The following is a 26,490-nucleotide window of genomic DNA, read 5'->3' as shown; positions in this document are numbered from 1 at the left end:
GTTGAGGATACATTCAGATCAGCCATGATCTTATTGAATGGCAGAGCAGGCTTGAGGGCCAAGTGGCCTACGCCTGCTCCTAATTCATATGTTCGTAAGGAAGAGAGTCCCAACCTCTCCAATCTATCCTCATAGCTACAGTTCTTTATTCCTGGTTACACCATCATAATAACCTGCATACTTTTATTAGTGGCTTGAGATCATTGTTTTTTCTTCTAACACACACAGTAAAAAAAAACCTCATTTTCCAGACTCAATAGAGAATATACGTCATTCATATTTTTATGTAAAGCTGAACAACTTAATTTCATGTGTGGCTTGGAGGGGAACTTCCAGGAAACCACCTGGCAGTTCACCTCCAAGCCACACACCATCCTGACTTGGAACTATATCGCCATTCCTTCAATGTCGCTGGATCAAAATCTTGGAACTCCCTCCCTCACAGCACTGTGGGTGTACCTACACCACAGGGACTGCAGCGGTTCAAGAAGGCAGCTCACCACCACCTTCTGAAGGGCAATTCAGGATGTGCAATAAGTGCTGGCCCAGCCAGCGACACCTGTAAATGGATAAAAAAAAAATGGGCAACGCCTGAAGTCTTGGAGTATTTATCAAAACATTATTTTTGGTAGAAGTTATATTATGTCTTTAAAAAATCTTGCATCTCCAATTTCTTAACATACTGATTTATTAATATCATTTTCTTCTTCACAATACGCTCAGCTTTAGTTCATCATGTTACAGAATTTCTGTTGTTTGGGAAATCTTTGCACAGTTAAGCTGAAACCAGGACTATTGCCTAGGTAAAGTCATTGGCTGGTATCTCAATAAGGTGAAGCAGTAAGGAGGCCGCATCAATGTTCAGTTTAAAATTACAGATGGCAGAAACAGGCAACTCTCGTCAGCAAAGGAGCTTCCTGCCCCCTTTTAATTACAACAGCTTCTTAAAAAAAAGGAACTCGCCATAAAGAAATGTTCATTTACTCAGTATCTACATAAGGCAGTTTCTATAAATTTGTAAGTTCAGTTCAATCATTGGGGGGGGGGGGGGGGGGGGGGGGGGGGGGGGGGGGGGGGGGGAACCTCCTGCTTTCCATCAGCTCGCAAGAACAGTACCTTGAAGTAAAGGTACAAGTAAGAATTTAACAGTCACAACAGTAACAATACTGCACTTCAGCTGGAAGCACATCAAACTAGGATATAGACCACAATATAAAAACTCACAAAGCACTACCTGTAGGAGAATGAATCAAACATTTTTTAGTTACACTCTTAAGAAACTAATTTACCTAAGACTACTCGTCAACTTGCATTTGCACATTGAACACTTTTACATGTACATTATTTAATGACCTATTAAAAAAAATTAACACAATGTGTGAAACTGCACCACAATTAAAATGCTTTAATTTTGTGCACTTCTGTTTATTCTTTTCTCTACACAGTTATCATTTCACATTTACACAGTAAGAAATGTACCATAATACATGCTACATCCCAGAGGTGCAGTCTGAAAGGTCAGAGCCAATAAGACATTTTCGTACAACCACAACACCAGTCTGCTGGCACTTGTGGGTGTGGGAGCAACAGTGTAAAACCACTTTGTACATGGGCAAGAAAGGTGCTTCAGGATAGCGTTGTGTCCTAAATATCTGTGCTATAACAACTTGGGGGGGGGGGGGGGGGGGCTCAACAGTAGCTGGTCTCCAGAAATTATCCAGTCATCCCATACCTACATGCTGCATTTAATTACATTAAAGGCAACAGTAAAGCTAGTCCACAGCTCAATTTAAAAGATTTTTTTAAAAAAAAGGCACTAAAAAGCTTGCAAAAGTCACAGATACAATTTTCTTGTAACAAATAAATAATCTTTAATACAATTGACAAACATACTGAGAATACCTTGCAACCAATGCAAACAAGGTGTCAGGATGACAGGTTCACTGTTGTCAGTACCTTAAAAGTTGCGCATGTAAAGAAAGAAAGTAAGTTTTTCATCTTTCTGATCACCAATTACATGAACTTACTTCCTGCAGCACGTTAGTCATCAGTTCCATGTTATATAATGTTTAAGAACACACCCACAAATGTATTTCTCAGCAATAATAGTGGGGTTAATAAACAAGCCAAGTTAATTTATTCCCCCTCCACAGCAACGCCCATTTCCCTAACTCCCACCGCCCAAATCAGTGGAATTTTACAGAAATTTCACAGAAATTAAATTGAAAAAAAAAAACCATACATAACTGGGAGTGTTCCTGACATTATCAGCCTGGACCCAGAGCAGGCTCCTTTTCAATCCTCAGAGGTGCCTTGGTCGTGAAGTTCTCAAAAAGGTAAATTATTTTTTCCCCCACTGCTGCTCTTTTTGAGAAAGTCTAAATGGGGGACATTTTATTACAGCACAGCGTAAAAAAAGTCAAAACATATTCACTTTTGGACGAAGAAATGGCAGAAAAATCAGGGTTAACATTGATTACAGAGAAATGGGGAACTTGGGACAATGCAGCAAGCAATAAAGAAATGCAGTGAAAATTGATTTACATCAACAGAATCAAACAGAATACAGTAAACGGCCATTGTACATTATAGACAGATTTAGGAAACTACATTTTTTTAAAATATAAAATTGGTTCTCCCTCTAAAGTGGGGCAACATAGTGGTATCACAACATCAAGTGTTAGAGCTCAGATGGTTCAGAGAAGTGCAGAAGTCGCAGCACCTGGATATGGCTGGCATAGGCTGGACTATATCGCCCTGGGCTTCCAAACTCTGAGTAAGGGGAGCTCCCAAACTTTCCTGGACTGTGGCACAGTGGACTAGATCTCCCATGAGTGGAGAGACCAGAGCTGCATGGAGAACTCGGTGTAACGGACTGCATTTTTGGTCTCCCTTTTAGTATAGCAGGGCTTGGCCAACTGCAGGAACAAACAAATAAAATGTTGTAAAAGCAACTGCATGTCAATTTATTCTTTTGCCAGGTTTTACCTGAAGCTCACCCACGTACACAGTGTTCTGTGAACAAACTCAATAAGTGTTAGTATTATATATCTTTTTATATTAAAGAAGTTAACTACTTCAAGGGTTGACAGTAAGATACTTTTCTCATCAGAATAACAATTATAACTACAAACTGAAAACAGTTTAACTGTGGACATATTTGACTAACACTCCATTTACAACTGATCAACCCCATTTCCCATACCAAGGAAGAACTCCCAGTGCATCAGCCAGCTCTGGGATGACAGCACATGTGCATGTGAAGAAAAAGTTGGCCAAATTAAACTGTTGCCTTCAGTGACTTTACTCAAATATGACCGATTAAGTATAAGTGGATAAATCACTTATAAACAATAATTCAGAGCTACAACATATAGTTTTGTGGGGGCAGGGGGGTGCGTGAAGGTGAAGAAATTGAACATGAAATTGCAGAGTAAATAATTTTAAGATGTTAATATTAGTCAGGGTAAATCCTAACAATGCCTTTAAATGGTGAGCAAATGAAGGTCATATGAAAGCACGAGTTTTCATATAAGCCCTTTCAAAGCCACATGTTATTTGCTGCCCTGTCAGCTGGAACGGTCTCAGGTTATGTTGAAGGCCTCAGTTGCGTGACCTGTTACTAAGGGAAGCTGTTCAAGTCTATTTCAGAACTTGGGCACCTGATCTAAACTAACATTCAGCACTATTACAGTAGCTAACCTTTGGATAAGATGTTGAAAAAGCACGTGGGACCTCAGTTTCAGTGGATTTAAATTGCTACTGAATGATTGGCTACTGAATGCCAATAACTAATAACTTGTTTTGCATACACAATAAAATTACAGTATCGATTGAAATCTACTTTGATAAAGTAATACAAAAACTTCACAAGTTTATTGCCAAGAACTTTAGTGTATATACAAAAGGTCTCACTGTTCAACATAAAACAGGAACAATCTGTAACAAGCACCTGCTGTTCACCATAACAATTTGGTTCCCATTGAAAACATCTCCAATAATCAGAAAACAAGTCATCGTCTTTGAACCATCAACATAACACTGCACCCTAGATTTCTGACAAGTGATAACTGCCATAATAGTGACCATATTAGATCACATGACTATTTCCAATTGATGGCCATTTAAGGCGATGAGTATCTATTATTATCTTGCACTTGTGCAAACCTCACAAATATAAAACCTTAACACAAAATTCTGAAAGTAGCAAGTTCTATACCAAATATTTGGTATGTGGGAACTAAATCCTCTTGGCAATAAGTGAGTTACAATAACTGCCATGTAGAACACCTGCTTCTCAACGTTAACTGTTCAAATCACAAAAGTCTACTTGCTGTCTTTTTGGTCTGTTTTTTCTTGTTCTCACCTGGAAGTGGTGGCTGTATTTTGGAAACATTTGGATAGGTACCAGCAACAACCTAGCAACTTGGACTCAGGTCAATATTCATACATGAGCTTAGGCCATTAGAATGAGCAGGATGCCTGACTCTGGGAGCCCAAAGATGACCCAATTTTGCTTGACATCCACACAAGCAGACTTCTCAACATACAGCAATCAAGGACAGGACTTCTCTCCTTCCTGAGCAGAGTGCGAAACTTGAAGTCAGCACAAGATACTGAGATGAACTCACTCTGCACAGACAAGTAATCAAAGGGAGACTTTATGATCTGCATGAGTTGATACTGGGCTTTTGGAAACCTTAATTTAATCTCAACACACGTTACATTTGTGTGTTATGTAACGTTGTGGTTGTGGAACTACACTAGCAATCTAGGGGCTAATGTTCAAATGTTACCAAGGTAAGACGTAAAACTGAATTCAGTTAACCTGGTCACTTTGGGATGGCAGCAGCATAAAACTGACCAAGAAAGATGCTGGCAGTAGAAACTAAAGCAGTTTACTAGTGTACTACAGGGAAGGGAACCTGCCACCCCCAGGTCTGACCTGGCTGCCACACAACTGCAGCCCACACACTGTGGTTTTGCTCTTAATGCCCAACGAAAAGGCCAAAAAGCAGTGCATCAGAAGGTTCACCATTACTATCTCAGGACAAGTAGAGTCTTGTCAGAGTCACTGATGTCCCGAGAACAATTTGGAAAAAGGTATATTTCAATTAGAAATATACAAGAAAAAAAAAAGACCACCAGTACAAACCCTATGAAATGCACTTTTACAAACTCCTTGCTAATGGCATTATATTACAAGGTATATTAAGGCAGAGTGGATTTGATTTCTTCAAAGTTTGGAACTAGGATAACTAGGTCACTGTAAAAGGTGACATGAAGCTATTAATATATATATTATTAAAAAATATTTTCCTTTTAAAATAGAGGTTTAATTTGTGCATGTGTCTTAATTGGATTAAAACCAGCTGGTCTGGGTGCTTTGATGAGTACTGTTTTGAGATGTAAACAGAGAGGTAGAGTGAATTTGCATTTTTTGAATAGAGCATTTGTGGGGTGAATTCTGGCACCTAGCGAGCAGAGGCCAAGCAATATGTTCATATTGCTAATAAAATTGGTGCTATGAAAGGGGTTTTATTGTTAGAAGAGGCTGGTGATAGAATGAGAATTTACATTCTATGGGCTGTGCTAGGTATAACTTCAGCAGTTTTCGTGTGTGGAGAGTACAGGCAATGTGAGATCAAAGCAGCTGTAAGCCCCCAAATGTCTCCACAGGAACCAAAGTGAAAAGAATCTCATTTTGAATTCCTAAGGTGAAAATGCTTTGCCTGGTGTTGCTGTTGCCTTAATGGAGGTTAGTTTGGGAATTTGTTAAAAGTTATGATCGTAGTAATTTGTAGCCATGTGTATATATTTAACTTTGTAAATTAATATAAAACCTCTCGAGAGCTGGTGGTCTGATTCCTGAATTTAGAGTTGCATCTCAAACATAACACTTAAAATTATAGGTTATGACAGTTGTTTAAACTTTCCCTCTGGGACGTTTTAAAATAACTCAGCTTTACCAGCTGCTCGGTCATAACAAAAGATCCTCCTCCTTCTGAAGAGTCTGAGAGTATGAGGTTTTTTTCACGTTCAAAACCCACCTCTGCATTTCTGACACGGAATAGGACTGCATTCTGCTCTTCCATTGACTTAAACATGGGAACATCTGAGGGTCAATATCAACCCCACTCAGTGCAGCTAAAACATCACTGTCAAGCTTTGTTGGTTCATCTCTGGAGGGGAAAAAAGAGAATTGTATATGCTTCAATGTTAATTGTTAACTTCAATGGCTTTAAATAAAAAGCACAACATGCCAGTCGCTAAGAACATTATTTTAGTTTTCTCCTCTCCCTTGCTTGGGTATGTTGCACATTTCAAGCAATCCACCATTTTCTCAGTCGAGTGGCCAGCTTTGATTTCTGAACTTAGATACTGAAGATTTTTGATTTTGGAAGGCATTGTATTCCAGCCTGATATCAGTACACGTGCAGTAGTTTCCTGGAGGAGTCTTTACACAGCAATACAAAGCAGGAACCTTGGCTGATATTTTGCCTGCCCCTTATTCCAGAGTGCTCAAGCCAATTGGAAGGGCTCAACAAGATTCAGATCAGCTAACTCAGCACAGATCAGGAATGAAGCCTTCTTTATGACTGGTTCTAAATAGGGAGATGGAACTCAGGAATTCTTTTTTAATTGCATTTATTATTTGGCATAACTTATGGTTAAAAAATCCATTCCTCCTACAGCAGAAGAATGCCAATTATAAATAACTCTAACTAAAGAAAATGCTCCTACAAATGAGTAGCAAATGATCTTAGATGCTGATTCCAGTAACCGAATCAGTGATTTCAGATATTCAAAATCCAAAAATCATATAATCCAGACTGTTATTTAAATCAGGTTAGATCACTGCTTTAAAATCGTTGACTCATATTTGATTTTCTGGCAAACCCCTTTTAATCAGGATGAGCATTGTCAGTCCTGAGGAATGAAATGCTTCATTCACTTTGGATATCCAGCAGTCAAACCACCAACGTGGGGAATAAAGCTCTGATAACTCACTTTAAACCAACTCTCTCCACAGCATTAGTGACCTTTTCCATTTCCTACGTCATATATCCTATAGCTTCTCTCAGCGGGTACACCATGCAAAGTTATGGCTAGTTCTGTGAACATATAGACTTTTATTCCATCAGTCGAGGGCAGAAATCAGAGGAAGCCCAAGGAGCTGCCAAGAACAGTGTTTCAACACAGGGTGCCAGAGGAATTCTGTCCATCTATTCCTTTACATTGTGTTCAGTTTCAGCTCCATTTCTAGTACTCATGGCTCTCCACACTGTCCATTTGAAATCATGTTGCATGCTTGTTGAAGCATTTTGCAGTTGATGACTAGGAAATTTCAATGGTCAGTGTGATTCACTTTAATATTAACCTGCTAATCTGGATCTGGCAGTAGGTACAAACACTACATATAGCCTCAGTGTCCCTGGGATGGGAAATGGGAAAAATAAGCCCAAATATCTGCCCCTGTTCAACAACCCACAAACTCAATAAGAAAATGCGTATACTCACTCAGATACACATCAGGTGAGTCTATGCTGAGCTCGCATGAATAACCCTAGGCAGTAATGGTTTGTGTGCACACAAAGAATGTACATGATAGAAATACTGAAGGACTGTTAAAGCCTTCAGAACCTTCTGGCATAGTTTGGTGCCTTCAAGTGAGGAGTGGCGAAAATCCTTAAATTTATTGTGCAGCTGGATTACTTTGATAGATGGGAGATTATTTTTAGTGTAAACAAGTGTAATTGTGCAATGCCTTAAAAGGGCATATGGAATATTTTCCTTTAATGGCCAAGGCATAGAATACAAGAGCAGGGAAGTTATGCTGGAACTGCAAAAAAAACCACTAGTCCACAGCTAGAGTAAAGTGCTCAGTTCTGGACATTGCATTACAGGAAGGATGTGATTTCACTTGAGAGGATACAGTGCAAATTTCCAAGGATGTTGCCAGGGTTGGAGAACTGGGTCTGTGAGAAAAGATTGGATAGGCTGAGTTGTTTTCTTTGGAGCAGAGGAGGCTGAGGGGGGATTTAGTTGAGGTGCATAAAATTATGAGGGGTCAAGATAGATTGGATAGGAAGAACCTATTTACCCAAAATCAATAACCAGGGGACATCGGTTTAAAGTAGTTGGTAGATGGACGAGAGAGGAGTTGAGGAGAAACATTTTCACCCAGAGGGATTACTCTGCCTGAAACAGTGGTAGAGGCAGAAACCCTCACTGCATCTAAAAAGTATTTAGATATGCACTCAAGGTGTCTTAACCTATAAGGTTATGGGTCAAGAGCTGGAAAGTGGGATTAGGTTGGATAGCAAGTTTTCGGCCAGCACAGGCACAATGGGCCAAGTGGCCTCCTTCTGCACTGTAAATTTTCGATGTTTCTTATATGAAGCCAAGTTCTAGTAAGTTGAGGTTTGCACTATTAGAAGCTAATTTCCTACATTTTAAAATAGGAAAATAATAAGCCATGGCAGGTTGGGCTATTTCGATACTTAAGCTAGATGTATTAGGACATACAGTTCTGTTCACCCTCCAGGGAATGCCCAGGGTCTCTCCACCATCAATAATAGACACATCCATACAATTATCAGTTCCTTACCCAACCAGAAATATCCCCTTGGTGGATCCTCTTCTTAAATGCCCTTGGGTATGCTTGGGAAGAAGTTGCTGTCCATCTTCTGGGGATCTGCAGGTGATGCTCTCCAATTGCATATTGGACCTCGGGTTCAGCTTGTTCTGAGATGCGTTTGATTCCTGTATTGAAAAATGTACAGAAGCCTCCCTCTCCAAAGCAGGAGAACTCTCTGTCCTACAGGCCAAGGTGCTGCTGTGTGCATAGTTCCTCTGATTTTCGAGCTGTAAAGTTGCTACCTTTGACGTGCATAATGACAATAAATCTGAGATTTCATCGCTACCTTCTACCACAGGCTGCTGCTGGCTGGGAGTGAGTAATGGATTCTCTTTTCTGGTTTTCATTTCAGTCAACACATCTGTCTCAATCAGATCAGCCTTATGATAGTGAATATCCTGATCATACACAGAGCTTTTTTCATGAGGTACCAATCCTGACACATTACTGCCCATTAACTCTGCTGTTACTTCACTCGTCTCAGAAAACAAATTTCTCTCTTTGTTGTCATGCAGCGAAAGCTTTTCAAATTCAGCCATGAGGTTAGAAACAGGGGAAAGGATATCTTTTGATCCTGACCTGGTAAATGAACGAGAACATCGCCCTCCAGGCTTTTCATTACCAACAGGGGAACAAACTCCATTTAGATTAGGTGATATCTCTATGTCAGGCTTACTTAGGTTGTCTGTAGAATCAATAATGTCTGCTGTGCGCTGCACAGGAAGTATATGGCACCCGTTTTCTTCAATGGCACGAGGGCTTTTTCCAGGTATAATCATTGACCTGCTGACTTTCAATGCAGCATTTTGTCTATTTTTTAATTCTTCTAAACTAATGTCATCATCATCCAAAAAAGCACCAACAGAAATTGAGTTGCAGTATTTACTGGTTTTACCTGCAGGAGAAAAGAATAAGTTCTGATTGCATTTTGCCAACACAAAGGTGTTAATTATTATTCCTCATCAGTATTCCTTTTTAAAAATCAGAGTGTTAAAAATGGGGAACTCACGACCACATGAAGCGGTTGAGATAAATAGTTTTGATACCTTTAAGGGAAAGCCAAGTACTTGAGGCAGAAAGGAACAGAAGTTGACAGGGTAAGATGAAGTAGATGGGCAGAGAGAAAGGTTATTCCACTTGGTTTGTGAAATAGCGAGGGGGCAGATTTCAATGGAAGAAATGTTTTCACACAGACAGCTATAGCACAAATGGGGCATAAACACCAGCAGGGACCAGTTGGGCTGGTTTCTGTGCTGTAAATTCTATGTTGTTATGAATGACTAAGATTAACATTCTTCTCCTCTGTTAATTTGTTGAATGTGACTATTCAAACCTTACCATGGAAACTGCCCTGCATGAAGTAACAGAAGTAAATGAAAGTACTCCCATCATTTCTGAGCTAAATGCCAACAGCTCTGAGGGAGTGGCTGAATTGCCCTGGCCTACTCCTCTTTTCTTGGATGGAAATGCTTTGAGTCTACGGGGTGCTTTCTCCTGAATTAAGGTTTGCAATCCTGCAGTCACAAAAAATGTCTTGAGGTAGTAAACTTTACCCCTAAGTACGTGAGTCTAATCTTAGTCCAAGTCCAATCTATGTCAATGCTCCAAACCCAATGCAGTAACTGTCAGCCTCTTCGAAAGTTTACAAGCAACCATTGTTGCAAAAAAACCCCCCCCAAAATTGTTCGCATTTTTACTGTTGGAAAGTTTGTTCTTTGCAATGCAGTCAAGTCTACGTCCACACAAGCAAGTTTTTGTTAGAAGCTTTAACTATTTATGATGTTGAAAAAGAAAACTAGTCTGGGTTTGCAAGTAGCAACTTCTGCATAATGCTGAGAGAGGCCAGCTGCTGCCTCGTGAGAACTGAGCAGGAAACCAATTTCCTGTTCTTTCACAAAAAGGGTTAAGTTTTTTTCCCCTTCAGTACAGTGTAATACTGTATACTACAAGCAAATAAATTCAGCCTTTAGCTAGGAATTAACGAATGTGTTGAGGAATGTGGGGATCATTAAAGCTGTTTTACTGTAGGTTCTTTATTAAACTGCATTATACATAGGCCCTTATGGAGGCAATCTGTTTCCTGGGTTTTAGTAAATGATCTCTATAAATTCAGTCACAACTGCTCTGCCAGTAAGGTAAAAGCCTCATCATTTGTCTTACATTTAGTCTGATGGAACAAGCTCTTAAATTTGCAACGGTCAAACAGATTCACATATAAATCTGCAAAAAGCTTGACCAAAATTATGAAATACTCTGATCCGAATTAAATGCATGTCATAAGTTTTTTATTGGAATAAAAAATGTTAAAGGGGTTAACCGGAGGTTTCAAAATAACTCTTAAAAATCTCGTGTTAGAGAGAAAGGTTATTCCACTCGGTTTGTGAAATAGTGAGGGGGCAGATTTCAATGGAAGAAATGTATTCACACAGACAGCTATAGCACAAATGGCTAATGCACTAGAGATTACATAATTTAAAATGGAATTGGAAAAGGGAGAAAAAAGAATAGTGTTAGACATGATGATCCAGTAGAAATAGCTGATCTAGCCACAAGTCCAGTGACGGTGATGCAGTTTTAGCCACATTTGCAGATTTAAGTAGAAAACACCAGAGGCACGCACAGGTAAATGTACTTCATGGGTATATTTACTTAATGGTGCAAAACTTTGCAGTTTTTCTCCCCTCACCGAAGTTCGGAATTCTGCCATGGATCTACCGGTCATAAATCATCTTAATGCAGCTTCTAGGCTGTTGTCCAACAGTTGCGAGTGGCACTCCGGCTTCATCAGAGCGGCTACCAAGAATGTTGAGCCCCCCAATGATATGTCAGATGTACCCCAGCTCTTTATTCAGAATGTGTTTGGATGCTGTTTGCACTATGCTGTGACGTGCCTTGTCGGAGCCACTTGTAATTGATTCTGCTTGCTTGCCTCTGTTGGCCTCAAACATTGTACATTGTATTTAAGTTCCCCTATCCACACAACGGTGCTGCAGTTTCCATGATGCCAAGTGCAGTTAGCTACACCTGGATTCCCAATTAACCCCATGCAGCTAGTGGCTAAGGTTTTGGTTTACTCATTTAGGTGTAGGTACCTCATAATTGTATTGGCACAAGGACAATGGACAGAATGGCCTCTTTTTGTGCTATAATTTCTATAATTATAGATTACTTTTAAACTTACCACTTGGTGGAGGACTTTTGAATCTATTGCAGATATGGATGTCTCCACCTTCCTGTTCAGCTCTCTTACTCAGATATTCTTCTACTTTTCGGATTCCTTCTGGGGCCACAAGATCAACAAAACAGCCAAGAAATTCCCAGTACTCAGCCCACGGATGCCCCATTTCATGAGCTAAATCCCTGAAATGAAGGTTATCACTGCATTACAGCTGTACTTACTGAAAACACAACAGTAAAATATTTAAAAGCCTTTGGTTAAACTTTTAATGTTTCTACAGTTGAAGTAAATGCAAGTTTTACTATTTAAATAGATGATACTGATTAGGACTGAAATAAGTTTCAAATGTAGAATACACAAACTATGCAGGTTGTCTAATGTAGGTAATACACAGATAAATGAAATGATTCTGCACCTCTTTGGGAGCTAATCACATTAACTATTCCATTCTTATCATGTGCATAATCTTATATCTACTGCTGTGATCTCTGAACTAGTTAACAGACTGGACCCTGTTGAACAACAGTATCCTTCCTCTTTTCCCATCTGAAGGCACCGACTTTTGCTTAGGATGAGCTGAATGGATGTCAGCAGTAGCCACATGACTCAGACAGGAGCTATCAGTGGGGTATTCAACTGTCGAGGGAATCACGACACAGTCTGATGCCCATAAATGCGTAGCCTATGGCAAGAAATCAATCAGGTAAGGGTGCTCTGACCGAACCATTCCTTCCCTGGCTCAAGAAGCACTCAAACTGAGATCAACTAAGTCAACATAAGCTGGTAATTAATCGTAGGTCCTTCAGAGCTGTAATAAAAACAAAATACTGTGGATGCTGGAAATCTAAAATAAAAACAGAAAATGCTGGAAAAACTCAGCAGGTCTGGTAGCATCTGTGAAGAGAGAACCGATTAACGTTCCGAGTCCATATGACTCTTCTTCTGAAGAAGTCATACGGACTCAAAACTTTAACTGGTTCTTTCTCCACAGATGCTGCCAGGCCTACTGAGTTTTTCCAGCATTTTCTGTTTTTACTTCAGAGCTATAAGCTTGGGTACTACACTAGGTTGATGGCTTTGCTTCCTAAACAATCAGAGGAATGTCAGCACTATCCATTTTATGCTTAAATGCTGCCTGAAAATCTCTGCAATGAGCAGTCTCTAATTTTTTTTGGCAGAGGTATCTATGGTTGGACTATATCTGCATATTTACTACTCATGTTCTCCTTTTCATATGTAGAAGTAGGGGCAAGTAGTAGAATGCTGCTTGTAGACATCAATTAACATGACTGTGTAAGTTCAATAATGAACCCCATAATGTGCACACCTAGAAGTCTTAATATTCTAACATTAAAGTAAGCAACAAAATGAAGGACACATACCGTTTCTTCTAAATGGAAGGGTACCAACAGGAAATGGAAAAAGGAAGTAAAATACTTTCACTAACTGGTCAACAAATTATCTTACTCAGTCAGTGGTTTTATGCAGCTGTACTTATGCTGTGCTCTTTTTGTACTTTGGTTGTGTTGTTTTGCCCTACCTTCCAACCCTCTCATAACCTCGCTCAGCATCTGCCTTTTTAAATTCGCTTGCCCTATCTCGGGATGGAGTTTTCCATACTCTGCGAAATTCCTCTGCCTGAATTGAAACAAGAAAAGAAATTGACTGCAGTACAAGTAAATTATATCTGTTTCAATTTAAAAAAAAATCCATAAACACATCAGTCCTATAAAGTGATTTGATAATTCATGCTAATGACCCCATACTAGCAAGGTTTAGTCCCTTCTGCGAACATGCCCCTCAAATAGTTCCTCCTGAACTACTTGTAACAGGTTAAATTTCTTCAGGGATATTAGAGGGAAACAGCCAACTACATGACAAAGATCTGACCAAATGAGCTCAACCGGCCAAATATGGCTGCAGAGCTTAACATTTCTCTCCATCATGTACATGTCTACTGATGATCTTTTGAACGCTTTTGTTCACTTGTGAGTTAAGATGTGGTAACTTTAGTGTTAGCTAGTGAAAAGTAAAAGCTTTATAATAATTAAGTAAATTCAGCTCCATTTGATGACATTTTAATTAACTTAAAAAAATTTGGAAACTTCTTTGGAAACTTACGTAAATAAACTGTTAAATCTCTCCAAGAATCTTTTTTTTGTTCATTTACGGAATGTGGGCATCGCTGGCTGGGCCGGCATTTATTGCTCATCCCTAATTGCCCTTGAAGGTGGTGGTGAGCTGCCTTCTTGAGCTGTTGCAGTCCATGTGGTGTAGGTACACCCACAGTGCTGTTAGGGAGGGAGTTCCAAGGTTTTGACCTTGTGACAGTGAAGGGACGGCAATATAGTTCCAAGTCAGGATGGTGAATGGCTTGGAGGGGAACTTCCAGGTGATGGTGTTCCCATGTATCTGCTGCCCTTGTTCTTCTAGATGGTAGTGGTCGTGGGTTTGGATGGTGCTGTCTAAGGAGCCTTGGGTTTCTGCAGTGCATCTTGTAGATGGTACACACAGCTGCCACTGTTCGTCAACGGAGCAGGGAGTGAATGTTTGAGGAAGGGGTGCCAATCAAGCGGGCTGCTTTGTCCTAGATGATGTCAAGCTTCATGAGTGTTCCTGGAGCGGTACTCATCCAGGCAAGTGGAGGTTATTCCATCACACTCCTGACTTGTGCCTTGCAGGTAGAGAACAGGCTTTGGGAGTCAGGAAGTGAATTACTCACCGCAGGATTGCTAGCCTCTGACCTGCTCTTGTAGTCACAGTATTTATATGGCTAGTCCAGTTCAGCTTCTGGTCAATCGTAACCCCAAGATGTTGATAGCGGGGGATTCAGCAATGGTAATGCCATTGAATGTCAAGGGAAGATGGTTGGATTCTCTCTTGTTGGAGATGGTCATTGCCTGACACTTGTGTGGCGCAAATGTTACTTGCTACTTGTCCATCCAAGCCTGGATATTGTCCAGTTCTTGTTGCATTTGGACATGGACTGCTTCTGTATCTGAGGAGTCACGAGTGGTGAACATTTCCCTTCTGACCTTATGATGGAAGGAAGGTCATTGTTGAAGCAGCTGAAGATGGTTGGGCTGAAGTCAGTACCCTGAGGAACTCCTGCAATGATGGCCTGGAACTGGGATGATTCACCTCCAACAACCATCTTCCTTTGTGCTAGATATGCAACCAGCAGAGAGTTTGCCCCCTGATTCCCCAGAAAATTCAGATTTTCCACACTTGGTCAAATGCTGCCTTGATGACAAGGGCAGTCACACTCACTTCACCCTCTGGAATTCAGCTCTTTTACTCATGATTGAACCAAGGCTGTATCGAGGCCAGAAGCTAAGTGACCAAGGTGAAACCCAAACTGAGCATCAATGAGCAGGTTGTTGCTAAACAAGTGTTGCTTGATAGCATCATTGATGACCAGGTAGATGCCAGTGTTGTAACTGTACTGGAACAGCTTGGCTAGGGGCGTGGCAAATTCTGGAATACAAGTCTTCAGTACTATTGCTGGAATATTGTCAAGACCCATTAACTTTACAGCATCCAGTTCCTTCAGTCGTTTCTTGATACCACGTGGAGTGAATTGAATTGGCTGAAGACTGGCATCTGTGATGCTGGGGACCTCTGGAGGTCTGACAAAAGGTCATCAACCTGAAATGTTAATTCGGTTGCTCCTTCCACAGATGCTGTCAGATCTGCTGAGCAGTTCTAGCATTTTGTTTTTATTGTCTTATAGCAATGTCTTTTCCTGTCATTCCTTCAACTCCTTTCCAGCCATAACATAATACCCCTGTTAGTGAGGATGCAGGCAGTGGACCAACAATCAGTATGATACAGAAAAAATTCATTCATCAGCAATGATCACAGAGCACCACAAGGATGATTTATTTTGAATGGCTATCTCACAGGGAGATGTTAAATTATTTCTTTCAAAAAGCTCTGGATTAGTATAGATCTATTAAAGTCCAAGAGTCTGTTTGTAAGACACAATCTTAAGGATAATGTTTTTACATAGGTACCATCAGAATAGTTGCATCATACAAACATATTTTATTGAATTACTGCATTGAGAAATTCACTTTAGAAAAGGGATGCTTACCTTGGATGGAGACATGGGTCCTGCAAATGCTCTAACTTCCATAATTGGATCTGTGGGATTCCCAGTATGCCTGGATAAAGATGTACAATGCAGCTTAGCTGACTGATCAGGTGACCAGGGAGAACCAATGACAGCTGGGCAAGAGTTGTCAGTATCTCTTAGCAATGGTACGTAATATCGATCTGAAACAGAAAGTTGGCAGTTCAATTCTGGCATCAACAACTATTTGTAAATCCTATTTGAAAATCCTAAAACAGAACAAGAAACTGTTTTCAAAAAAAGCAGTTCTACAAATTGGAGCATAATTTGAGTTGGATGAGAGATTAATTAATTTGTATGAACTATTCTTGAAAAGCTGCGACGAGCAAAATAGAGCTGTTCAAGGTGAAATCTGCAGAATTAGCACCACCTTCTGGAGAGACATCAGTACAACTAGATAATATGCACCAATTGTTGAGAGTTCCCATGTCTTCTGGTCCTAAACACAACAAGATGAGAACTCTCAGTTATTTGCAAGAAGTTACATCACACACACTTTGTCTCTAGCTGAAACTGTGAGACTATATCCCAGCTAGAGCAGCTACATTTGGCAATCACCTCAGTTATCTGGGGATGACTTCTAGAGAGCAATGTGCCACAAGGGTCCTTTCTTTTCCTACTCCTTCATAAACAATGCATGGAAGCCGAGGTGACAGGGAAATAAGCCAATAATAGTGCCCGGCTGAAGACAAGTAAAGTTACCTAGCTTACAAGCGACTGGTTAGGTAGGATTCTATGGAGGCAAAAATCAGGCAGGTTTACTAGAGGGCAGATGAGCCACTCCTTCAGGTTACCACCCAGGTTGTAAGGTTGAAAATTATCCCCTTAGTTTCTCTCTCCGTCTTAGCAAACTCCTTTGACCAAAACTAAATGAACTGCTTGAATCCTTCAACACACACTGCATCCATTACAGGCGCTGCCATGCCAACAAACCTAATGCAATTCCCTGCAGTAAAAATATATATGTATAAAGCTAAATGTAAACGTTTTGAAAATTTAAATTAAAAAAAATCCAAATGGTAATCTGCATTCAAGGGAAAGGAGTACTTCTGTTCAAAATACTTTCCCTTGCCTCTGTTTGTAAATATAGCCAGAAGTACATACATTGCTGTTAGGAAGCAGTATTATAAGTCTCACAAAACACCAACATTTTGGATCTCCATCACTCCTCTGTTGCTCAGTGACAAATGGCCCTGCAAGCCTCCCATAACACCTCTAATAATTTTAATGAGTCAGCTCCTCAGACAAGCCAGAGATTTGATCAAGAGCTATTCAACGACATAAGACCCTTCACAGACACAAACAGTGCAGCATCATAACACGATTATTGTAGTGTACAGGCATAGCACCCATTTTATGAAATCCTTAGTCCCAGAGTGACCAACCTTGTAAATACTCTCGGATCTTTTCCTTTAGTTCATCAGATTTAGTTTTACTCCTTTCACAGATGACCTGTGGGAATAAAAAAACTAACAACCATATTTATTTTGCTCATAAAAGTAATTTAAATTTAGCATCACTTAGGGAAAAATTAGATACTGAAACCTTACCTCCATTGGTGTTAGGTCATACTTGTTCTTTGAAACTTTGCTGGTATCAGGATGCGAGCATAATACATTAACCACCTCTGCATGCCCAAACTTACAGGCAAAGTGTAATGGCGTATCAAAACCCTGAAAGTAAAGCAATGGATTTTGGAGGAGCTTTGAAGCATCAGATGTTTTCAAAATATTTTTACAACCTAATATGGCAGACCAATGCATCTACTTTCAGCCTGTAAAATCCCACATTTCTAGATTATGAGGTAAACAAAGTCATGGGTTTTAAGTGTTTTGGTATTGCTTTTTTGATTATCAGAGCACTTATAGAGTATACATTTTTCCTTTAAAAGGTTAACTTGTCTTTTTATTTTGCATTTGCTCACAGGCTTTAAGCAATGCCAGCAAGGCTACATTTATGGCCCATCCCAAGCTGCACAGGGGTGGTGGTGGTGAGGCTTCTCCTTCAATTGCTACAGTCCTTGTGGTTCTGGTTTTCCCAAGATGGTGTTAGGATGTGAATTCCATGACTACGAAGAACACACAGTGGTATATGTCCAAGTTAGCAGGGTTAGACAATGAGGGGAACTTGGAAGGGATGATGCTCCAAGGACATTGCTGCTTTTGCCTATTTCAGAAGTAGAGGACATGGGGCAGAGAGGTGCTGTTGAAATAAGCCTTGTGATTGTTATAGTGTATCTCTAAATAATACATACATACAGCCATGGTGCACCGATGAGAAGGAGAAGACACAAAGTTCAATAGCAGGGCAATGATCAAGAAGGCTAGCCCAGCCGGGGTGAGCTTTGAGTGCTGTCGCTGCTACAATGAGACTCAACAGCCCTGGGCTTGGGCTCTTCAATTCAAGGTCACTGTATAATTAGTAGAAGTGCATGTGTATGATATGGACATTTTTAACATGTTAAAAGCGCTACATAAATGAAGGTTGTTGTTGACAGAACCAAGCTTGACTGCTATCTACAAATAGTTTGCTGACAGCCATTGACAAGGACACATGAACAAGCATATACATACTGATGGCCATACAGGCTGGCTTTTTAAAAATTTATTCTTTCATGGGTTGTGAGTGTCACTATCAAGGCCAGCAATTTTTTTGCCCATCCCTAATTGCCTTTAAACTGAGTGGCTTGCTAGGCCATTTCAGAGGGCAGTTAAGAATCAAACACATTGCTGTGGGTCTGGAGTCCAGACTAGGTAAGGATGGCAGATTTCCTTCCCTAAAGGACATTAGTGAACCAGATGAATTCACCATTACCAAGTCTAGCTTTCAATTCTAAGTTTTATTAATTGAATTTAAATTCCACCAGCTGCCGTGGTGGGATTTGAACGTGTGTCCCCAAAGCATTAGCTTGGCCCTCTGGATTACTAGTCTAGTGACATTACTACTACAACACCGTCTCCCCCGACTGCTAGTGCTTGTATTACTGTACCCCAGTAAGCGGGTGGCTTGTTCTCAAGTATAATTACCACCACTGTGGGAAAATAATAAAATATGAATGATCTTCAACTAGATGTAGTAACTCAGGCATTTGGAAAGACAACCTATTTTCTGGTTACTACAGATATTTCTATATAGGCACTGACATTTTGAGTTTCCAATTGTAATACTAGGTTTAGGTCCTTTAAGATTAGACGACCATAGAGATCTCGATATCTATTTTCAATAGTTGAAGGCATTACTGTCAACATCCAAATTCAGAGTCAGCCAGATGATATGAGAGTATTGGTCTGCCCCAGGGGTCATCTTTAATCGCAGATAACACCTATATGTTAATTTATTTAGAGACTTTTCAGAAACAATGCAAGTCACATCAATAACCACTCTGGGGAAAAAACATAATACCAACCATTTTATCAGGCGTGTTGAGATAAAGGTCAACTATGTATTTGATGCGTTTTTGCAGCATTATTTCATTATCATCTGGATACATCAGCAGCATAAAATCAGGGTTCTCCAATGTGTCCAATAGAAGTTGGCAAATTTGAGGCTGATTCTCTTTAGCAGCGACATGCATAGCATTGTACCGACATCCTTCCTGCAGTTTATACACAAAATATATTTCACTTATCTAAGGAAATGTATTTTCTTATCCTCAATCTTATATTTGTTCCCCTTCAGGCCTCCTCCATTGTTCCATGCTCCACTCCCTTGCAGAGGCAGTAGGTAAGTGGCTTCCTTTCAGGATTCCACTAACAAACTGTATAACCAGATAGCAGGAAATTCAGAGCGGTGTTACTGATCCTGCTTTGTTTAAATTTGGCATCTGAACCCAACCACCCTCTCCCCCCGACCTCTTCAAAATAAAAACTCAAACCCTTTTGGGTGTCCGCATAATTGCAAACTGGTGTATGTCCTTGAATTATGTCTCCACAGCACCCCCCGCCCTGACATATATTCTTACCATTATGTGTAATAGGAATTGGAAATGTCAGTAATCTAGATCAGAACCATCACAAACATGACACAAGTATGAGTGAATCAAGGTTCTGTGCAATATTTAGCAGCTCCTAAGAAACAAAAGACCCCTTATTCTACCTTTTGCTCTACACCATGCTTATCAAGTTTGGTTATACATTTTCTAACGTTCAAGAAGAACAGACGAGTGAGTAGCAAGCAACCACTGAATTAAATGCCAAGTCACAAAGGCAAGAGCAAACCAACCCAAGCTGTGACCAATTCCCAACAAAATCCACACAAACCATAAAATGTCGGCATCACCCACAAAACCAAAGTCAGCATAAGTGTCTGAGGAATACAGGCAAATTTCATTCTCAATTCCAGGCACAGTGCGGTGTCAGGATAGTGCTTCCAGTAACCACTGTGCAAACTTGTTCTTTTTATTGCAGCCTCTCCCAATGTCTCACAAGTTCTTTGTTTATGAAGGTGAAGGTAAAGGTAATTTCCTGCAGTATAGGAACTTCCCAGTGATAGTGTGTGGTAGTGATCAACGCACTATAGTTCAAGAAACAAATACTGAATCCTCAAACCTGTAGAACTGTAGGGTTATCTCCAGATCCTATTAGGTAACGTGGATTACTCCACACAAGTTCAAGAAAAGAAGTCTTGTCTCCTTTTTCAATGGCTTTCCGCAGTTTAGAAGTTAAGTCCTGAGAACGTGGGCTTTTAAAACTGTTGGCTCGCTCCCTGTTGGTGCTTTCTACTTCCAGAGAACTTGCACCATCTGACAAAAAAAATGTAAATAAGCAGAAAAACCTTAACAAATGTATAACTTTGATTGGAACGGAAAGTAAATGTCTAAAATGTTCAAAACATTCAGATACACCCACTGTACCCTGCTGAAAAACTCACCTCTCATTACCGCTTGCTACAATGCTTTAATTGGTCAAGTTGTTGCAGCATCGTTTTGGTTAGGAAAGGGAAAATCATAAACATGACTCTATAAATGAATAGTAGGCAACCTGGTAATGTAAGGGCAGTGAATGATAAACATCCATTTCGAATGGTGAGAACACATTTTTGACCAATTTAAATTTTATGCAATCGTCAGCCTGTAGGATAATGCTGGAAGAGGAACAGGATTGATCAGATTTGTAAGAGAAGCCAAAAAATAAACAAGAACAAATCTACATTTTGCTCTTCCATTAGCAGAATCCAATCTACCCTTCAAAATAAATTAACACTTTTAACTTGGAACAATTCTTTATCCAAGCAGGATATGATCACCAAAGTATAGTTTGATTTTGCCAATTTTCCATGAGCTAAAAAGTTGTCGTATGTAATTCCACAAGGGATATTGGCCCTCCACTGCAGTGCCCAAATTCCCATTCTACATTTAAGAATCTGGACAGTGTTTGCTGGTAACTTATTGAACATGAGGTGACTGCAGATTAGACCAAATCGACCCTCGGCTGACATTCACAGTCTCACGTTTCCAACTGGAGAGTGAATGGGACCCTTGGCAGGCTTGTTTATCAGGAGTGGGGGTGGGGGTGGGGGAAGGAGAATAGGAAAAAAAGTGACTTAATTTTTACTTCTTCACATCATACTGTGTGATCTATAATAAAGGATATACATCTAGTAATAGCGTTTAATGATGATGCATCACAACTTATGAGAAAGAAGGGACTCATAGTCAAAGTAGCATTTACTGGAATACAATTTACACTATGCAAAAATCATCAGTAACTGTTGGTCCACCCAGTCCAGTGACAAAATCTCAAGTTATTAAACATAATATCATTTTCTGGTTTCACTGTGAATTTGTTATGAAGGTTCGGACTGTGAAAATAATTCTCCTAAATAACACATATGCTTTTAGAAAAATATCAGAACACTTTACTTTTTTTAAATGTGAAAGTCAAACAAATTTTGATGAAGTCATAGGAAAAGCACTAAACTGCCAAAATCCTCAAGAAACAAGTTGACAGTAGTTTACCTCTGTTACACATCACACTGGCTTTCAACGGAGATATGCACGCAGACGACTTGCTTGGAGACGGGTAGTAGTCGCAAATACCTCTGGCAAACTTTTCTGCATCTTCTCTATTGGTGAAAGCTTTGAATCGAGATCCTTTCATCAGCTTTACAGCTTGAAGAGCTTCCTTCTTATCCAAATATACATGCACCGTGTCTGTTTAGGAAGGATAGAAAAACAATTACAAAAAAGGGACTTGCCATGCCAATGCTCTTGTACAGAAAACACCAGTCAAACAGTCACAATAACCAACATCGCCATGTCTTTGAAAGTATCTTTACTGCTGTCAAGATGAAGGATATTGGACTGGGGAATCATTTTCCATTTTGAGCTTGCCAAACATTTTAACATAATAATACAAGTACACTAGGGCAATTCTCAATTTCAAAGTCACAATATTTGTATGTAGTTATTATTTTGCTTGGTGGCATTATAAATGCCCAATTACTATCATAAATAAGACAGAAACCTTTAAAATCAAAAAGCAGGATTTGGAATAGTAAACAAATTGTATGAATTGTCCTACGCTTGCAAACAATAGCCACCATGTGTCTCCATGGAGAACTTCTAGCAGAATAACCACTGACCTGCCCTGGTGTAACATGAACATGCTCACCTGACCAAAATCATGACCATGTACCAATTCCTCCATTTACTTTCCCATAGCTGCTCAGGTAAAGGGCAGCACACTTTGCTGTTATCTTGCACACAGTGCACTGAAGCACCCAAGATGTACCACATCAACACTTTTGATGCTCTGATTGCTCATCATTGGTTCTATCACAGGGGTGAGTTGGTTAAGGGAATTATAAATCTCAAAAGTATTCTCCTACCAAACCCAGAGAGGAATTGCTTGGCCCAGTGTCAAAGCTGCAACTGACCCTCTTCAATAAGGCAGCTCCCTAACACAATACACTCACTCAAATCCAAACTTCAGTCTTGGCCTTAAAGTCAGATTGTACGCAGCTCAGTTAGAAATCCACCAGGTTGCAGTAAAGGAGAAATATTTGTACAGGCAAGCATCAGGGAAAGTTAGTCTCCCTCTCCCTGGAGAAAAGTTTCCCTAACTACTCACCCTCATAGAGCAAAATCAGAGTTAGAGATGAAAGGATCCCTAATTCATAAACAACTATTCCCCTCCCCCTGTAATACAAACCTATCACTGCCTTTGGATCCTATTATAGTTTAATTATTTTCTTTAGGTTCATTTCTTATTTCTTACAGCATTTCTTACCCACTGCTGCACTCAAATCACACCAAGATTTTTAAGTTGAATTTGAAGGTTGCATTATACTTCAAACCACAACTCAATTTTATTAAACTGAAAAGGATGTGATACTGTACTGCTCCAAAAGAAGTCTCTTTCAATTATGAATAATTTTCAAAATGTTCAAATTGTTGCACTCCCCCTCCCTTCTCAATGAAGCGTACTGGTGACTTGTTCCAGCAAACAATTGATTAGTGCTGCATTTCCACTGTCTCCATGAACTGATGGAAAACTGTGCAGTGTTTGCAGAACCACTGAAATTAATGGGATTTGTTGCTAATGTCATGTCATGCCAAATTACTTGTAATATCCAAGAGTAAATGCCCTGGACTATAAAGATGAAAAAGCCCTTGGTTTGATTCCACGTCTGTGCTGACTTATTCAATTTTTGAAAATATGGCAGCAGGGCACTAAAACTGATCGCAATGTTTCTGATTAAAGAGGGGAAAAAGGAAAGGCTGGCTTAGGTTCCTGCTTCTAATTACTGTCCACTGGACGTTCATGTATGAGCCTCGGGTTAGGATAGGAATGGACTCACCTGTGATGGCCTCCGCAAGTAACATACTGACATTTACTGTACAGGCTCACACAAAAAGTTACTTCTGAAATAGTAATCTATGCTAACTAGCCTGCTCCAGGAAAGGGGGATAAAATGCTGCGGCGGGGTGAGGGAGGAAAATGTAACTGACAGAACCATTTGAGAAGAGTTGCAATTGCTATAGTATAGGAGAGTGAACAATTTCAGCACAGTCTCTGGACCAAAGAGTTTCACTAAACAATATCAGATAACCGGTAATCAGGTTAATTTAGCTATGTTCATTCACTCTGACCACTTATGTAGCCAGCTTTGTTAGAACACCTCTTCCCCGCCAACTGTGCTCACCTACAGTCACCATAAAAATGGGAAAAAAAATTAGAATAATATGTTTTAATTGTTTTCTTTTGAAGAGGAGCCAATTCTAAAAATTCTTGTCCAATTGTATTTCAAACCATCTGCAGAGAGGAAGAAAGTTGTAATGAAAGTAAGAACATAAGAAAAAGGAGCACGAGTAAGCCATAAAGCCCCTTCAGTCTGCTCTGCCATTCAATAAACGCCATGACTGATCTTCCTACATTAACTCCTTTTTCCTGCCCTATTACCATATCCTCTGATTCCCTCTGATACTTTCAATATTAAAGAAAAAATTGTTTAATTTATGTAAAAGTCACCCTTAGTGGATAGATACCTGTCATGAAGAAATATTAATGTCTGTCATGTCATTATAATATTATGGAAATTAATTTTTAAAATAACAGTTCTAGTAGGGGTCTGTGTCTATGGGCAGAATTTTTCCTACGGCAGGCAGGAGCGGGTGTGGAGCCAATCACCACCCGCGATTGGCTGCGCGCCGCCGTTATACACGGGGGGCCAATTAAGGCCCTCCCAGTGTTATGGGTGGCCAGTAGTGCTCAGCACTACCTGCGTGGGTGGGGGGAGGGAGAGTCGGGGCCTGCACAAAGAGCACAGCAATCTCTGAGGCATGGAGCTGCCTCAGGGACATTGAGTAGATAATAAAACATTTAAATAAATGAAGTAAAAATTTATTTAAACGTGTCCCCTCATGTGAATGTGTCACATGAGCTGGGATATGTTTGTGAAGTATGGAAAATTTATTTATTTAGTTTATAAAAGCTTCAAGAAACCTCACCCCACCCATGGATAAGGTTTCCTGAAAAACGTGAAAGCCGCTTGGGCTCTTCGCCTGCCCGCCAACCTTAAGGTTGGACGGGCAGCGTTCTAAACTAGTTCAATTTGTTTCTTAATGGCCTTAATAGGCCTTTGACATTTCAACAGGCGCACAGCTGCCTCCAGTGTATGCCCACTAAACGAAATATTGAGATGACACACAATGACGTCGGGTCGCAAGCCCGACATCATCGTGTGTCATTTTATACGTCGGCGTGTCGGGCCTGTCCCCGCATGCTGACCAGAAGATTCAGCCATGTGTGTGTGTGTGTGTGTCTTAATTAGATTAAAGCTAGCTGGTCTAGAGGCTTTGATGTATAGAAAGAAGTCGGTTTTAAATGGTAATTAGATAAACATGGGGAAGTTTAGAAACATAGGCGTCAAGAGGCAATTTGCATTTTTAAATAAACCATTCAAAAGAATGGGTGAAATCTTGCACCCAGCTAGAAGATGCCAAGCAATGTGTTTATTTTTTTCAGCTTCTAATAAAACTGGTGGGAGGAAAGGATGTTATTATTAGAAGAAGTGAAGTTAAAAGCCCAGTGATACAATGAAAAATTTACATTCAAAGGGAAAGATGTGTATAAAGGAGATTGTGTGTAAGGTAGAAGCATTTTAAGTTCCAACAAGTGTGAAAAGCCTTGTAAACCTCAAGGTTGTCTGCAAGGACCCAGAGCTGAAAGAAACTCACTTTGAATGCAAATGTCCAGAGTGTGCTTTGCCAGGTGCCTTTCCAGGTATTTTTATATTTGTTCTATGAGATTTACTGTTGCCTTACCAGGGTCTAACTGAGAGTCAGATTAATTAGGGGTTTTTTGTAGTTATTAAAGTGGTAATTTTGTAGACATATGTATGATTTTTTCTGTATTAATAAAAACTTAATTTACTTTTATAAAAAACCTCTTGAGACTCGGTGGTCTTATTGCTCCTGAATTCAAAGCCTGCATCTCGAAACATGTAAATTGCAAAACTGGGTTATGACAGTTGCTTCAAGTTTCCCTGTGGGATTTGAACAACTCAGGCTGTGTCATAATAATGCCTCAAGGACTTGACTCTTGTCTTTGCAACCCCCTTCAGTTCCATGTGTCAGAACCTGCCTTCAGATCTAAACAATGGCTTTAAAGGAAAGACCAGATTAATAGCCAAAAATTAAATTTGTCCTGCAGATTCCGAACAATTGGCGAAAAACATCTTCGCCATTGTCACTATTTTTATATTTACTTGCTTCAGTTACTTTTCTCCCCATTTTTTTTTATTTTCTTGCCCTTTTGTTTATATCAGATTCTTCTGTGATATTTACTTCCTTCTGTAAGATGTTATGGAGCTGAACCCTGTCAAGAAGAGCATTTAATCAAACAAGACAGAGCCAGCCATGATGTGGAGTGAGTATCCCTCGGTTCAGATTAGCCTCAGCATTTTGACCACAGGTAAAATTAAAGCAACCAGCAAGGCTTTTCTGACTGTTGGCTGCCAGTAATGGTGCATAAAGTTCTTCAAAAATGGTGACTACAATTTCCAAATGTATGAATGATATCATCTGCCAGCTTA

The 26,490-nt window shown here is 39.9% G+C and overlaps 1 protein-coding gene across 1 annotated transcript in view; it reads right to left on the bottom strand.

Moving 5' to 3' along the window:
• Positions 1-1,409: 1,409 nt before the first annotated feature.
• Positions 1,410-26,490, bottom strand: part of ankle2 (ankyrin repeat and LEM domain containing 2) — a 58,908-nt gene continuing 33,827 nt past the window's right edge. Inside the window, exons 3-13 of the mRNA XM_041202968.1 lie at positions 21,911-22,105; positions 20,502-20,695; positions 19,361-19,549; positions 17,505-17,627; positions 17,340-17,406; positions 15,916-16,097; positions 13,360-13,457; positions 11,823-12,001; positions 8,612-9,536; positions 6,051-6,182; positions 1,410-2,918 (exon numbers count right to left, since the gene is read on the bottom strand). Of these exons, the coding sequence (XP_041058902.1) occupies positions 2,681-2,918; positions 6,051-6,182; positions 8,612-9,536; positions 11,823-12,001; positions 13,360-13,457; positions 15,916-16,097; positions 17,340-17,406; positions 17,505-17,627; positions 19,361-19,549; positions 20,502-20,695; positions 21,911-22,105 (2,522 nt within the window). The 3' untranslated portion in view covers positions 1,410-2,680. The remainder of the gene's footprint in view (positions 2,919-6,050; positions 6,183-8,611; positions 9,537-11,822; positions 12,002-13,359; positions 13,458-15,915; positions 16,098-17,339; positions 17,407-17,504; positions 17,628-19,360; positions 19,550-20,501; positions 20,696-21,910; positions 22,106-26,490) is intronic.

Source organism: Carcharodon carcharias, chromosome 13, assembly GCF_017639515.1.
Source record: "Carcharodon carcharias isolate sCarCar2 chromosome 13, sCarCar2.pri, whole genome shotgun sequence".
Taxonomy (NCBI): Eukaryota; Metazoa; Chordata; class Chondrichthyes; order Lamniformes; family Lamnidae; genus Carcharodon; species Carcharodon carcharias.
Note: the sequence above shows the minus strand (reverse complement) of the source record. Positions and strands in the feature narration are given on the sequence as shown.